Source organism: Phalaenopsis equestris, unplaced genomic scaffold, assembly GCF_001263595.1.
Source record: "Phalaenopsis equestris unplaced genomic scaffold, ASM126359v1 Scaffold000002, whole genome shotgun sequence".
Taxonomy (NCBI): Eukaryota; Viridiplantae; Streptophyta; class Magnoliopsida; order Asparagales; family Orchidaceae; genus Phalaenopsis; species Phalaenopsis equestris.
Genome location: NW_018164444.1, coordinates 22944107 through 22961182, shown reverse-complemented (window position 1 = coordinate 22961182; position 17076 = coordinate 22944107). Strand labels below are relative to the sequence as shown.

The following is a 17076-nucleotide window of genomic DNA, read 5'->3' as shown; positions in this document are numbered from 1 at the left end:
AACTAAGCTTGTCATAACATTCCAAACATATTTTATTTCAAGTAAAAAGATGAAGAAACTAAAAAAAAAAAAAAATTTAAAACCAAAATAAAAAATGAAAAGCAATCTTAAATGGGTCCTTATGTATAAACTTCTACCAGGTTTGGGTTGAGAGAGGCAAGAATGGGAACCTTTAGGTATAACAATGCCTCCAATACCGATCAAAAAGAGTGAAAAGATGGATCCATATGTATTTGCAGCAGTCGGATGTCTTGTAATGCCTGCTACCATTCTTAATAGGCCTGCTGCCATCTGCTGAATTATGATGTAGATGAGGAGCTGCTTAAGAAAACTGTAAGGAAAATTTAAGATGGTTTCATTAGTGAACATATGGGAAGCACCCAATAACAATAAAAATTTTATCTCTATACAAATTGAAGACAAGTTAAGAAGGCTTGATTTTGATCGAATTACTATATGTTTTTTGCAATAAAAGGGTATAATTGTACTTCAGTTGCATGCCATCCTAATTTCAAATAGTTCGGAATGAATTATTAAAAAAACTCACGATAAAAAACTAACTGCATCCCTATGGCAAACTGCTTAAAAAATTATGTGGTTTACATAATAATTAAGTTTGCATAGTATTTGCTTCTAAAAAGTGTTACGACAAATGAAGTTTTGGATTTAATCTCACATCAGATAATTGAAAATTATGTTGGAATAGAAATACTAAATGATTGATTATCCTGCAAGTTAGCTTATTGGATTGCAATAATTCAACCAATAATTTAGGAATAAATAGCATCTCAACATAAATAGCTTATTGGTTCTTAAATCAAGAACATTAATTGAGGAATAAATTTACCTATAAGTTAGAAAATGAAAGAGCTGTTGTAAAGAAAGAAATTTTGAATGACGTGTGCAAAATAAAAAGGTTTGCAATAATTAAACCAAAAATTCTCACTTGTGAAATAGAAAAGCTATAACAAGAAACATCTTTATTATTGTTTATAACTCCATATTTTGATAAAATAATTTTAGATTTATTATGTATGGTTTGAGCTTCTTGAATGATTTGACAATTTTAAGCATGTTGGATGATGATAAAGAGTGATTTATCAGACATTTGATTATTCTGAATAACTTTTTCAACATGTTGTTTAGGTGTCATGAGCACAACTTAGATGTTATGATTTGCCCCTCTATTTGGCACTATTGTGACATTAAGAAACTTTTGCTAGCCACAAAAAGGCTTGTGGTAGTTATGCCAAAGATGGCTGAATAAGGGAAAATTAAAACCTATTAGCATGTCACCCAGTAGTTTCCAAAGTTCAAGTCTACTGTTTTGTGAAACTGCTTTAGTCGAATGAGCTGAACTATTATATATAGAAGCTCCTTTTGGAGTAACAATTGAAATTTCATTAGAAACTCCAAAGTTAAGAGCGTTTGCTAGGAAGTTACATCAATGGGAGAAAAGACAATCAGGTCAAAGTGGATAGTATCTCAATAGATGAGAGTTCAAGTTCTCACAGATTGTATCAGAACATTACACCAACTTGAAGATGAAAACTAAGGGCCCATTTGGGGCAGCTTATAAGTGCGGTGGCGTTTAGAAAATGCCGCCTCACTGTTTGTTTCTCACGTTTGAGGCCAGTTTCTACAAACAGTGTTTCTTATTTTGTACTACATGCGGACCACGGGTATATCCCCACAATCCGCATTCGGCCTTCAAATTTTTACTCCATTGCCCTCGCAAAACAGTCACGCAGCCCTACCTTTCCTCTTTAGAAGGCGTCAATCCTGCCTCCGTCGATACCCGAATTCGCTCCGCAGGTAAGGAATCTCTTCTCCTCCCTCCGCTCCCCCATTTGGTCGAAAGCCTTCTTGATTTTGGACGATCTATTTGTTAAATTTTGCGGTGAATCTGAAAATGCTGAGAAGAAATTGCTAAAAACCTAGATCCAGTTGTTGGGAATTGAGTATTGCTGGTGAAAATCTAGATCCACTTTTTTTACTGAAATTTTTTAAACATCGAGAATGATTCCTTTGATATTTGGCGTTCTGCGAATTTGATGCTATGGTTTTCTCTCTCTTTCTCTCTCTGTAATTTTCTCTTCTGCTCTATTACTGAGTTGTTTACTTCATGTTAGAGTGGGAATGTGTTTGAATCGTGAAACATTTCTGACATGTTTCCTCCGCATTCAATGAAGTGGTCTATTGTCGAAGTGAGAAAAAACAAGGTTTTTTATTATGCTTCAAGGGTGTGCATCTCTAGCCTTGATTGAGCTGAGGTTTTTGCTAACCTAATATTATGACTGGAAGTTTCTGATGGTAGCTTTGGAATGAAATTTTTTCTTGTAAAGTAATGCATGATCTTGATTTTTATTTTTTGTTTTCATGATGAAGGAATCTGTACAGCTTTTTCATGAAAAAAAGGAAGAAGAAATCGATGCTTATGCTTTTGAAGGGAAGAACAAATCCATTCTTGAAAAAATTTAGTTCGAGTAGTTCTTAAATCATTACTCCTATGCGTTTGAAGGGAAGAACAAATAGACTCTTTATGAAAAAAAAAGGAAGTTTTACATAAATATCAGTCAATTCTTATATATTTTTGTATGTAACAGGCATGCTTCATTTTTTACATGCATACCGCTTTACATATGCGCTCAAGTTAAATTTTGGTGTTAGGTATGGTAATAGATAAAAATTGGTTGGTACGCATTCAAATGTCGAAATAAGAAGATTGCATCTCCTCCAATGGCAACCAAATGTTCTATGGCATGTCCTCCAATAATTACCAAATGTCACAATAAAAAGATTGCAATGTTTTATGGCATGATAACAATCTCTATATATTAGTCATACAATATTAGTTATTTTTATCTATTTTGACGTTTTTTCTCTTGCATAGTATTAATTTCATGCTACCTCGTTTATTTCAGTCAAAATGAGTAAACTTAAAGAGTCTGGATTATCGGCCATGTGGGATAAAGAGACCACCATTACATTTTGTGATTTCTGTCTGAGGGAACTCGAGTTGGGTAATAGGCCGACCACCTATTTTAATAAAGAAGGTTGGCAGAATCTTATTCCTGAATACAAGGAACTGACCAGAAGGGATTGCGATCGGATGAAATTCAAAAACAAGTGGGTTCAAATTTGAGATGAAGCATGTTAGATATTACTGGTAGGGAAGGTTAGATAGGCATGCATTTGAAATGGGCCAACATTTTAGATAGGCAAGCATTTGAGATGAAAACATTTTACTGGTGTATATACCTTTAGATATCTTCTATGCTTTTCTGAAGCAATTTTTTATTCTGTTAGCAAATGGTTATTTATGTAAACAGTGAGATAGGCAAGCAATTCAGATAGGGAAGCTAATTGTTTATGTAGCATCTCTCTTGAAGTTCACTGTTTGGTTACAGTATTTCTCTTGCAGTTAAGTGGATAAGGATAATTTGAAAATAAGATGGTAGGGCTTTTTACATTTAAGGGAAGATTCTGTACATATTTACTGCATGCATACATATTTTTTTTTGCATAGATAATCATAAATTTTTTTTGTTGCTTTCTTCTTTGAAATACAAAAGGGAGTTTGGGCCATGGATAATCATGAATTTTTTTTTGTTGGGCAAGCTGTTTGCCAGCATCTAGTTTCTGTCACCTAAACAGAACCTTTACCCTGGAGATTTTTTGGTTTTTTACATTGTCCTATGTTGCAGGTTGGATTTCAGCTTTCCATGTAACTGGTCAATCCCTGTTCCTGTTCATGCATATAGACTGCTTTGATACCATTTATATGAACTTGGCCAGCCCCTTTTCCTGTTCCTGTCCCTGTTCTAATTAGAAACATTGGCCCAGCCCCTGTTCTAATTGGAGAAATTGGACTCTAGTGTTGGTTTTCAGCAAGTGGTGTGAAGGAGCTATGCAGTACATGGCTGCTGTTATCTGAAAGTAGAAGTTTTTTTTTGTGCAAAAGTAATAGAAGATCCTCTTTCGTAGGGACATGTCTTGAGCAGAGTAGCATACTTTGATACCTTTTATATGAACAGATTTTAAAAAATATGGGCAGAACAGTAAAAATATGGGCAACACTGGTTATGGCCAATCTGTATTGTTGCCTGGAATGGGATTGGACGACCAATGTTTTCTATGTTAAATGAAGCTTAAAATGGTTATTGTCAATGTTGTTTATTGGCAGGAATGAGATTACCGTTGGTTGGACACTACAACATTTAACTTTTTTTTTTCTAAACTCTTTTTTTTACTTTTTGACTGGACTGATATTATTGAGATAACTGTGGAGCCGCTTGGATGACCACAGATCTTTCTTGTCGGGAACTGCTGCATCTATATATCGGTAAGTACATTTTCTTTATTTCCTTTATTTTTTTGACTTATCTATTCTCTTTTTAAAAATTTCAAGACGATGAGTTTCAAATATTCAAGGAAATCTGGGCAAATGATATGCCGTTGTGGGCCACCGTCCTTGCCGCTCACGTCACGCCAGCCACATAGCTACAGGCGGAAATTCTACAGGTGTCCGCAGTGGGCACAAGGACCGAAGGACTACAATTTATTCAGGTGAGCCGACAGAAAGTTCGTATCTACAATATCTCAATTGCACACCGTTGCTCGTAGTTTGACGGTATCACAACTTGAGAACACCACATGTGGTTCGAGTGCTTCCATTTCTATGATATCCCAGTCGAACAGGTTTGCTCGGGGATCTGGGGTGTCAGAACCGGACAACATTTGTCATGATATGCTTCTACATTTTAAAGTCAATATTGTAATTTTTTCCTTGTAATTTTAACTCGTTATTTTTTCTTTTTTTTGGAGTTTCACAATACTACATATTAGTGTGTCACAGAAATTATTTGAGTAATATGCAGCAGCTTGAACACTTTGAACATTTTGTAAATGTTGTAGAATGGGTTGTTTTATTATTGATATTTTGTAGCAGCTTGAACATTTTCCTACATGATATTATGTTTTTTGTGTCTAAAATTTTTTTCGAAGTTCTACACACACAACTCAACGCTTTTGTATTATCATGTCCTAACATTTGAACATTAATTTTAAAAACTTGTCACATTCCATATGAATTAATGTTACATTGCATCTCCAAGAATAGTAATGAAAATCTCAAATTTTACTTATATGATTTCCATGAATCCCTTCTCCATCGCTATGTGCGTGTGAGTGTCCAACTCCCCTCTATATTGATTGGGAAATGAGAAAAATTTTCTTCTTTGAATTCATCATTCTTTACTTTTATCTCCCCTATTGGGTTACATTAAGAAGGTTGGTAAATTTGTAAATAGCAATTTTTTAGGTGGTCTGTAAATGTCGAATGAATCTGAAGTGGATTAATTGGTTCTAAAATAGCTGAGAGGTAGACATTACAACTTTTACGTGCCAGCTTTTTCATTTAACTAAAAAAATCTGCAATTCAGCCGTTTACAAAACACACAAACCAAACAACTAAACAACTTATCCAGAAAACAACTAAACAACTTATCCAGGAACAGGGGCAGATTGGTCATTTATCCAGAATTAACTGTTTTCCAAACGCACAAACCGAACAGCCAGTTAGCTTATCCGGATCAACTGATCATCAACAGATTATCAGGATAAGTTTCTTATCAGCATAAGCTGGATAAACTGCAGCTGCTTCAAACAAACCCTAAGTATCATATAGAACGAAGTGCTAAACTATGAGAGCCACCTCTTGAACCCTAAATAGGAAAGTGCTACATGGTGGGAGCCACATCTAGAATCATATCTACCTGGTGGATGATTTTGGGTAAATAACACTAATAAAGACAACAATTACTTAAATGGGAGAGATTGTGAAATCCTTAAATAGAATGAAACTCAACTCTAAACATAGAGGTGTCTTTTGTTGTAACGGTTGATATTTCATTAAAAACGTCAAAGTTAAGTGTACTTGTGGGGGAGCACTCCTGAGCTGGGTGACCTCTTGAGAAGTTACATCAATATAAAAAAAAACTATGAGGCCATTAGGCCAAAAGTGAATAATATTTCATGGATGAGAATTCAAGTCATTATAAATGGTATCGAACCATAGCGCTAGCTAGAAGATGAAAACTAAGTGTCATATGGAACAGAGTTCTACGCTATGAGAGTCACATCTTGAACTCTTGATGAGACAATGTGCTACATGGTGGGTGCCCCCACTTTAATCTATAAGGGTCATCTTTAAAATCATATATGCCTAGTGGATGATCATGAATTTAAAACACTGACAACGAAATCAGTTATTTTATTGGGGGAGATTATGAAATCACTGAAGTAAAATGAAGTTGAATTCTTAAACCTTGAGGTGTCTTCCGTGTAACGGTTATGATTTCATAAAAAAATTCAATGTTAAGCATGCTCGTACAAGAACACTCTCAGGATGGGTGACCTCTGGAAAGTTACACTAATAGGACAAAATCATATGGCTATTAGGCCAAAACAAAATATTTTGATAGGTGAGAGTCGGAGTATTACATAGAGGCTGTGAAATCACATGGCTGCAGCAAATTCTAGACGCATGGTGCATTATATCTTGAATTAATCTAATTTGGGTGAATTTCGATTACATCAAAAATGAATATGAAACGGAAAGTGATATGCTGCATGCAACACCTTCACCGTAACTCGATGATCATCCAAAAGGTACTTGCAGAACAATTTGTCCATTTTTATTAAGGTACTAATGACTATTCTTTTTTATGGAGCACTACCACAGTTAGACAATAATACCAAACTAAGCCTAAATGGTGCACACAAAAACAGCACAGTTTTACACAACAATACCAATTAGTACTTAGTCATGCATGAAATTTAGAAACATAATTTACTGAATAAGGAGAATGCTTTACCAACTAAATTCTGGGGCAAATCCCACAACGTAGTATGTCAGAAGGACCCAAACAGAAGCCTCTATCATAGAGATGGGAATTCTTATAATGCAATTTGGAACTGTAAAGACCCAGGTTGGATAGAAGAGGAGATCCCTTTGCTTGTAGAACACAGGTAGCCTCATGATAGCTAGCGCTTGCTCTGCAAAACCATTGAACAAGTTGACAATCAAACCATAAATTATTGCTCCAATATATACAGCTCCATCAGCTTCAGTTGCTGTATCCATTCGTGTCCTCAGAAAGACAGTTGAGTACAATAATGAAAGTATGAGAAGCTGCAGAAAATTTGTAAAAGGTTAAGGTTTTAAGTGAAAATGCTATTACAATCAGAAAATAAAATCTGCGTAATTTCTGAACACCTGCATTGATTTGAAGACATAAAAAAAGGAATTCCTTTTGATGAGAAGCCACTCCTTCGCAAAGGACGCTATGAATAGATCCTTCAATGAAACGGAGTGCTTGGTTAACAACAATGCTGCTCGATGGCTCTTTTGCTTGTCGAAAGGGACTGCAAGCTGCCTTTGCAGATCTCTGCCGACGTAGAATTTCTCGAAGTGTTTAACAAACTCAGCTGCCGATATGAAGTGATATGGTTTGCTCTTCTCTGCCCAATATTGTTCCTGGTCCTTTCTCGAGGTAACCTGATTTTTTTGGTTGGGCATCAAAATTGTTGTAAGTTTCTCATTAAATACACTGAAACAAAGTAATGTTAAAGAATTCTTTTTAGTGGTTTAAACTTTGGAAAATTCAATCACTAAGGCTATGCTTCGCTATTCCAAATATCCAAGCATTCCATAAGATTTTCTTGTAGGGGAGGAAGTAAGTCGGAAGTCGGAAGTGGGAAGTCGGAAGTGGGAAGTGAGAAAGGTTTAGTATATGTAACTTGGTTAAGAAAGCTATTACCATGACTTAAACTCTAAACTTGAGGTCACATTTGTGGAAATTAAAAAATTACATATGAATTGTATTTTCCTTTTTATTGCAATATTTTTTTGGGGGCATTTACATACATACCATCTAATTGCAAATCTAACAAGTAAATTTTACTAACAAGTAAATTTTACTTTTTACATTTATACCACCCAAATCATTTATATTACATTAAAAACACCACCATTTTAACTACTAAAAAGTGAAATACACATTTTTATGCATTGGTAAGGTGAAATACATGTAAAAGGTTAAAGTCTAAGTGTTGGATATGTAAATAAATAGGAATTAGGTGGTATATATGTAAATCTTCCTTTTTTTTAAAATACAGATCCCAAATATCAGAATAAACATGAATTGACATGTATAACTCACCTCTTGCAAAAAATCAGAAACACTCTTCCTCTCTGGGCATTGAAAGCCACAACTCTCGAAAAAATGAAGGGCAAGCTCGCGAGGGCCTTGGTAGACAATATGACCCTCAGTTAAAAGGATAATGTCATCGAAAAGATCGAAGGTCTCAGGTGCAGGCTGGAGGAGGGACATAACAATAGTTGCCTCGCCTAGGTGCACAATCTGTTGAAGGCACTTTACAACCTGATGTGTTGTAGAGCTATCCAACCCTGTTGATATCTCATCCATGAAAAGTGTCTTTGTTGGCCCAACAATCATCTCACCTGGAAAAATTTCATGCATCTCACTTTAAAGTATATTTTATTTCTATTTTGAGAAAGTTACACACATACCATACAATTCTTATGCATTTACATATCTAACACACAAAGTTTGATATTTATACTTATAACACTTTGGTGTCATAAAAAACCTATACATGAAAATGTGTATTTCACTTTTAAAAGGGTAGTGATGGTGAGATTTTTTATGTGAGTTTAAAGATTTGAGCGGCATGCTGTAAACATAAATGTTTCGGTGTTACATATGTAAATACATAAGAATTGTGTGGTTTGTATGTAAATGCCCCTTCTATATATATTGCAACTAAATTAAGCTCTCCTTACAATGAAAAGCTTCAAATCCCACGAACATTGTCTATATCAAAACATTATGAAGTAAATCACCATGAGCTTGGCATTTTTGTTGAAACTAATGACTAGGAAATTATGTTGCCAAATTTATTTTATAGTTTAATTTGTAAAGCCTGTTCAAAGTTTATGATTTTCTATTAACCTTTAGGGAAATTTACATACGCAGAACACAATTCTCATCTATTTACATATTTGGCGCTTTAAACCTATGCATGAAAAGGAGTGTATAACTTTAAAAAATGGTAATAGTGTTATTCTTTATGTGCTATTAAAGATTTGAGTGATATGTGTACAAATACGAAAATTTAGGTGTGATATATGTAAATACATAAGAGTTGTGCGCCATGTATGTAAATGCCGCTAATTTTTAATAACATTGTTTTAAGAGTTTACTAGTCGTTGATCATTACTGACAACTCTATACATTTTTCTATATAATGATATGCCCATTTTTTTAACACTGTCATTGTACGGTCTCAAGTCACAAATGCCAAAAAAGGAGGGTTGTGTTAGGTAGTCGACAACTAGCATAATATTTTGTCAAAAAATCATGACATAACTCATTCAAATCATTGTGTAATGCTAGGGCGTCCCCCACAAGCGACACACTATATAAATTGAATATAATTAAAAGTATGTAAGGGTTGTTGCACCGATTTTTTAGTATAGTGTTAAATAAATGAGAGTTCTCATATTATAAACAGATGTGACAAAGAAATTAGTCAATGAAACTAATATTAGAATAGAAACTAGGATTATAGACACTCTCACAGGTAAATTAATAGAATTGATATATATTATGGTTCATAGAAAAATAAATAGCTCATTCATTCAAAAAATAAATAGTTAGAATAAAAAGCTGAGATTAATAACTTTAGAATTTAAATTTTGGTATTCAGGTAGGAGTCTTAACTTGAAATATTATATGTGTAATTATATATAAGAGTTTGAAGATAATGTTATAGAAACTAATAAAATTTCAAAAGAAAAATTTTGAAATAACATAAAATAATTAACACAAATTATACCTTTTGAAAAAAGAAATTTTATTGGAAGAGATTTAAATGGACATATTGGTGGAGTGATAGAAGATTTTATAAATATTCATGGCGGCTATAATTTTGGAGTGACAAATGAAAAAAGTAAGTGACAAATGAAAAAGATTGAAATTTATTTTTTAACTAATGATTTTGTTATTGCTAATATTTTTTTTTGGAAAAAAAGATAAACATATTATCACTTATAAAAATGGATCTAATAAAACACAAATTAATTATATTCTTGTGTGAGGGGCAACAACCGTACAGGAGGGTTGGACAATGATGGCAGCGATTTTATTGGGCTGAAATTGTTGGGGTAATGATATAGAGGCAGGGGAAGACTATGGTGACGGCTGAAATTGCAAATGCTTTCTTGGGCAGCTAAAGCACCAAAGGGCAGCCAGAAGCAACATGGAGAGAATGTGGAAAAGGATAGGGAAGATATGCACTACCTGAAGACCAAAATATAGTTGAAACACTATATGGAATCCTACGAGACAACCCTCGAAGGGAAGAAGAGATATTGGTGGCTGTCCCGACACAAAAAACACAAAAACTAATACTAAAACATTAAAAAAACATATATATAGTAATAGGATAACTAGGAGTGGCCAACTCCACAGAAATGTGAATACACTGGTTCAGTCCAGGCATAAGCGCGTTTCTGCTTTCCTGTTGTGGGAAATCTCACCTGTGCGGGATACGCCTTGCATCAGACTTCTATTATCCTACACACACTAATATATAAAGCTTATCTCCAGTGTTGAAAAGTAATTTAATTTATTCGGTAATATATGTGGAAATCTAATTTTGTACTGCACGTCTATACAGCTTCAAGAGAATATGAGCTTTACTTGTGGAGCAACATGTGATTTTATGTGAGAGCGTTTCTGAGATCGATCACAAGCATATGATCATAACAACCGTACCAAAAAAGCTTAATAAGAATCTTTTACAGAGTTAGAATTTATGTTTCAGGGCAAAAATGGGATGAATACATATCAAGTTAATTATAGAAATGAGGACCTGTGGTAACACGCTTCTTCTGACCTCCTGATATTCCTTTTCTCATCTCATCGCCCACAATTGTGTCACCACATAAATCCAATCCTAGAATCTGCAAATCCATTTGATGCATGCATAGATTAATAAATTGCTTTCATGGATATTAAATAAACCAGTAGTCATAAAGGCGTCAAATTTGGACCTTATTACAGCCTACCCAGCCAATGTTAAACTAAAATCATATTCAAAGAGAAAATTCATATAAGCACATGGCACTTTGAAATAACAATAACATGAACTAAAAATGAAATTTTGAAGTACGAAAAAATTTTATTAAAAAAAATTGTGATTAACATAGCTATCAATTAGCATGTCTGTACAACATGGAACTAACCTTCATGGTATAGTCTGTTTGGAGGCCGCTTTGAACGCCATTCATAGAGGTAGCCTAAGAAATTTAACAAATATTAAAGAAGATTATGTATTGTTTTTATTTCCTTGCATTCACTGTTTTTCAATAAAAATAAATAAATAAATAAATAAAAATAAAAAGAATTCAACAAAAGAGGACTTCAATTTGTTTTCATTTTAAACACATCAAAAATTATACTTTTCAAGGAATTTGCATACCTTCATGAAGAGATCCACCTCAGGTTCTGGTACGATGCCTTTAACCTTTTCCCTTCTAGTAAGCTCGCTTAAAAGTTCTGAAATATTACCTCCATCAAATAAATATTTGGGAAACAAAAAACGAGCTGTAATTTGAACAACAACTAATTTCTAAATTCAAGGAGCATTCGTAACACAGGTAATACAAGTTTGGGAAATTCCTCTTTGGTGCTCTAGATTTCACTTTTAAAAAGTGATATTAGTGCTATTTTGATGTGATATTAAAGCTTTGAGTGTTATGTGTGTAAATATGAAAATTTAAGTGTGGGATGTGTAAATACACAAGTATGTAAATGCCGCAAAAAGTTTACCACATCTATCTCCCACGCCTTGACATTTAGCAGAAAAATCTAGCGTTTCCTTCACAGTCATCTCAGCGGTATGTATATCATTTTGGCTGATGTATGTTGCAGTCTTCTGTGGTACAAATTCACTCATCCTATATCCATTGTATGTCACTTCACCTTGCATCTGTAAATAATTGTATTTTAAATTTATTTAGGAAATCCATCTTATGAAGCTTCAAATAAAACTTATATTAACATCCAATATCAAATTCTATACATTTAAAAATTTGGGGCATTTAAAAACATACCATAAAATTCTTATGTATTTACATATCTCACTCGAAAACTTTAATATTTACATACCTACCACTCAAATATTTAACATCATATCAAAAATATCACCATCATTATTTTTTTAAAAATGAAATATACTTTTTCATGCATAGGTTTATAACATGAAGGCGTTATAAGCTTAAATACCACTTTGGGTGTTAGATATGTAAATACAAAAGAAATGTGTGGTTGTCGGCTGTTTTATTTTTTATTATATTAAAACTTTAAACTTTATGATTTTTGAAAATAATTTTGAGGTAAATATAATTTTGATTCTTGAAAGTAACATTTTAATTTTTAAAATAGGTGAGACCAAACGAGTCTCACATTTTGGATAGTTTGGATGACTAAGCATGATACCACAAATAATACACTTATTCCGAAGAATAAACATATCACTTGTAGTAGGCTCAATCACCTAAACTAAAGGATTTGTAACATTTGTTTGGTCTGCAAAATATTTTTATATGAGGCCAACAAGTTCTCCTACCTAATATAAGGATTAGATAGAGTTTATTTTATCTGAGTTTCAAATTCTCTATAGAGGCAAGCCCCTATAGTTAATTACATCTTAAATGACCGGGGTCACTTAAAAAAACTCTCGATTAAGATCAATGGTTTTACCTTCCAGATTTCAAAGTTTAGGTTTCCAAGATTGGACATGGGAAAATCAAACGGGAGTGACTCAAAATAGGAACAATTATTTTAAGGAATTCAAAGAAGCGAAGAATAGGGGATATCACAGATCCAGCGGAAACCCCGGTGACTTCCCAACTATTCTATTATTTGGCTTTATGTCTTTGGAATGGTATTATTTAATGTTTAATCCTGCAATTTATTTAGAATTTAGGATTTATATTCGCACGATATCTAATCATGCAAATAGTCTAAAAAGACAGGAGGATTTACACCATACTGTACGGTAACCTCAGAATCCTAAAGTGTTAGGACTTATAATTGCACAACAGGATTGTGTAAATGCCTAAAAGTGATATGTGAGGGTTTACGTTGCACTAGGCAAACCCGCTCAAACCTATGGGTTGTTATTTAAACTAAGGAAAGTGATCGGTGATGTGAATGTGTTTTAATGTTGTAGATTCATCTTGAAGTTGTTCCTCGTCGTGCTGCTTACAGTGCTCGCTCCAAACTCTTTGTCGTAGCCCCTCCGGGTTTAATGTTAATCTTATATAACTACTAATTTTTTATATACTAAGGCATAGTGTATATCAAAGCAATACAACATGCGGTATAAAAAGGGAGAACAGTATAACATACCAGGAGAACAGTATAATATGCTATGAAAGAAAAATGTTGTAATGTAAATCAAACCTGTATATTTTGGAGACCTGCTGCTTCTTTAATCTAGTTATCATTCACTGTATAAGCAAAAGAAGCATTGCCTGAAAAATTCGAGAAAATCGACAAATAATTCACGACGGAAAACTCGAGAAAGTCGACGAATAATCCACAATGGAAAACTTAAGAAAATTGACGAGTGACAATTCAAATAAAATTATCAAAATCTCAGGAAAATCCAGGAAAAAAGATCACGAGTGCTTTGTCCAAAAATTTTGATAAAATATACAAAAAATCCGAAAAGAGGGGACTGCAAGCACTCGGGTTGGGGCTAGGCTCAAATATAATATATTTATACTTGAGGGACATCGAAGGCTACTCGATCACCCGGATGTATAAAGCCCGTCACTCTACTTGAAGAATATACTACTAAACTTAACTTAGGAGGGTACTCCTTAATCCAGTATCGGTAATCAACAAGTGGACAACCAATTTGTAACACGTTTTTTAAAATTTATATTTTAGCATGCATATATATTTCAGGCATACAAAAGAAAAGTCGTATTAATTTTATAGTGAAAATATTTTTATAAATATTGTATTTATTCTTATCAATTTGTTTTATCAATTTTCAAAAAAAAAAAATTGTCCACAAGTCGATTACATCATCGGACGTAGGGGACCAAACATCCTAAGAAGGTACGGGTCCCCCTCTAGTCTTATGTCGGTGAATGATACTTTCATCCTACAGTTCATCAGGTCCCATAATTGAGTCCTGATGTTGTAGAACGAGATATCATTCTACTCTACCACCAGTGTGTTTTTGTCATCATCGCCCTACGCCCCAAAACAAAACCGACCTACTTGCGACCTTGCTTGATGGTTTCACATATAGCAAAATGCTATACATTAGCACTTATGTATCGGACATAAACACAAAAAATCATACAAAGAAGCAAGAAAAAAAAAATAAAAATGGGGCTGAGAGAGAGGAGGAATTGATTCACCAAAAGACCGAAAGGATAAAGGGTGAAACAACCCTCAAAACCATGACAAAAAGATCTTAAAAAGAGAGCTCAAGATCCTTAAATTAATCCAGAGGATATCATTTCCTCAACTTTTATAGTTGGATCAACATAAAGAGGATATCATTTCCACATTTTGTTTCAAATAGGTTGAAACGGGCTCAAGACTAATATAACACTGTACACATGGCTTCATCACTTATATGCACTGAACCTAAGCTTTAATGTTAAACCTCCAGAGAATCATTTCCAAATAGCAATTTCATACTCTTCCCAAATCCTTTTGATTTCCTCCTTTCATTAAAAGATTTTCATTTCATATAATCATTTTTCATTTCATCTAATCATGGAGCTATAAGATCAAATAAATATTCATAACCAGGAGTGCATTTTCTGTCCGGACTCCTGACGTAGCTCTAGGTGCGGCGGAAAGTATTCCTGAGTTATTTTTGATTTTTTTTCTCGCTATTTCTGGGTTATTTTCAATAATCCCAAAATAACCCAGAAATAACCCGCGGTCTTTATTTTTGGGTTATTTCTGGTTATTTCAGGATTATTGAAAATAACCCAGAAATAACCTGAAAATAACTTAGGAATAGCCTTCGCGACACGTAGAGCTACGTCAGGAGTCCGCATAGAAAAATTGGGTCATAACCAGGGACAGCAATAAGGAGGAATGGCCACAAAGGCAGCAGAAAAGGAAACCACCATAAGTAATGTCATTGCATTGTATTTGATATACATAAGATAGTGAATGGACAAGCTACCATAAACTATCCAAAACGATGCCATCAAACGACTACTCCAAATTATTAAACATTTCCAATATTTAAGTTCGATAAAGGGAGCAGCAGGAAGTAAAACCGAGCCCAGTATAAGGGACCAGACTGGACTATTGAAAGGCAAAATTAAACTCAACATAAGGGCTAAGCCGAACCACCAAGAAGAAGCAAAACCAAGCCCCACTAAATGGGCCAAAACAGATAAAATTTTCCAATAAGGATCCAACTTCAAAGGGCCAAAACTGAGCCCTACCATATGGGAAAACAGAGAACAAAAATCTCATTTACAATTTGATTCAAAAGAAGCTCAAACTGAATCATCACATATGCGAAGCGAGCCCATCATAAAGGCAAAACAAAGAACATTTTATCAATAATTCCCATTTAACATTTTATCAATAATTTCCATTTAACAGAGCCAAAACCGAATCATAACACATGGGCAAACCGAGCCTAGCATACGGGCAAAACAAATGAAAATATTTCCAGCAAGAATCCACTTTCAAAGAGTTAAACTGAACCCGACATATGGGCAAACCGAGCCCACAATAAAGACAAAACAGAGCCAGAACCGAGCCCAAAGAATAGACCAAACAATAAGAAATTTCAGCCAACATATAACTCCAAAAGAAGCCCAAACCCATCCCTTCAAATGGGCCAAAACTAATGTAAAACTTTCAGCTAAATTCAGCCTAGAAGAAGCCAAAACCGAACTCACTAAAGGGGCCAAAAACAGCAAGGATTTCAGCCAAGCCATGATGTCAAAAGGAACTAAACCGAGCCCATCAAAGGGCCAAACCCAGTCCCGATCTAGGGGCAAACCAAGCCCAACACAGGGGGCAAACCAAGCCCAATGAATGGTCCAAACAATAAGAGGTTTCAGCCAACGTACAACACCAAAAGGAGCCCAAACCGAGCCCCATACAGGGGACAAACCCAGCTCAACTTAGGAGCAAACCAAGCCCAACACAAGTGCAACCCACACAACTTCAAATTTTGCATAGAGTCGACCTCATCAAAACTTCAGAACGCTTGCGAATAAAATGCTCAAATTCAGATTTCCAAACAGTAAACTCCTCGAAGTTTCAGAATTCTCACACAAGCATCACATGTAAACATTTCTAGCATCCCAATTCTCATAGATTGCCGCATAGTAATTCTCAAAGTGGGCAACACCATGTGCATCTCCAATTAAAGCAATATCAAAGGGACTAATCGTGACATCAAAATATAATACCAAAAACATCAATTCCAGTCAAAATATATGGTGACAGTATGGAAATAAATTGGAAAAATTTACACACCTACCACATAATTCTTATGTGGTTACGCCCATGGGGCTTAATAGATTTAATGTAATACAAAAGATTTAGGTGGCATGCATGTAAATCTTCCTAAAACAACTATTCCAGAAAATTCAGTCACAAATAAATCCAATCATTGTTTAACAGAATCACAAGAAATTCGAAATTTCGTGAATCTGCACTCGGTTTCTCCCCCAGGTCAAGCTCTGAAGGTCACGACAAATTCAGTCATGAAGTATAAACTGTTTTGAATCCAAGCATGGTTGAAGTTTCATTTCTTAATAACTTTCCTTCCTGATTATTTCTTTGCAAAGCACCAGTCAAAATTCCATAGCTAATTAAGCAAGACAATCAAATGTATCTTTAATGATAAGAATGTGAAACAAAATTTATATATAAGCTCTCAAACGTTCTCCAGATCGGCAAGAATGAAAAGCAA

General features: G+C 34.4%; 1 protein-coding gene across 6 annotated transcripts in view; it reads right to left on the bottom strand.

The window, feature by feature from the left end:
- The window catches only part of LOC110023901 (ABC transporter G family member 42-like), a 51466-nt gene that overhangs the window by 19869 nt on the left and 14521 nt on the right, over positions 1 to 17076 (bottom strand). For all 6 annotated transcript variants that reach the window (XR_002293946.1, XM_020723575.1, XM_020723566.1 and 3 more), the window contains 8 exons: positions 11922 to 12081; positions 11572 to 11648; positions 11336 to 11389; positions 10963 to 11053; positions 8226 to 8527; positions 7280 to 7561; positions 6879 to 7195; positions 171 to 331 (listed from right to left, as the gene is read on the bottom strand). Coding sequence is in view for 5 of the 6 variants with exons in the window: in XM_020723575.1 (XP_020579234.1) it covers positions 171 to 331; positions 6879 to 7195; positions 7280 to 7561; positions 8226 to 8527; positions 10963 to 11053; positions 11336 to 11389; positions 11572 to 11648; positions 11922 to 12081 (1444 nt within the window). In the remaining variant the exon portion in view is untranslated. The remainder of the gene's footprint in view (positions 1 to 170; positions 332 to 6878; positions 7196 to 7279; positions 7562 to 8225; positions 8528 to 10962; positions 11054 to 11335; positions 11390 to 11571; positions 11649 to 11921; positions 12082 to 17076) is intronic.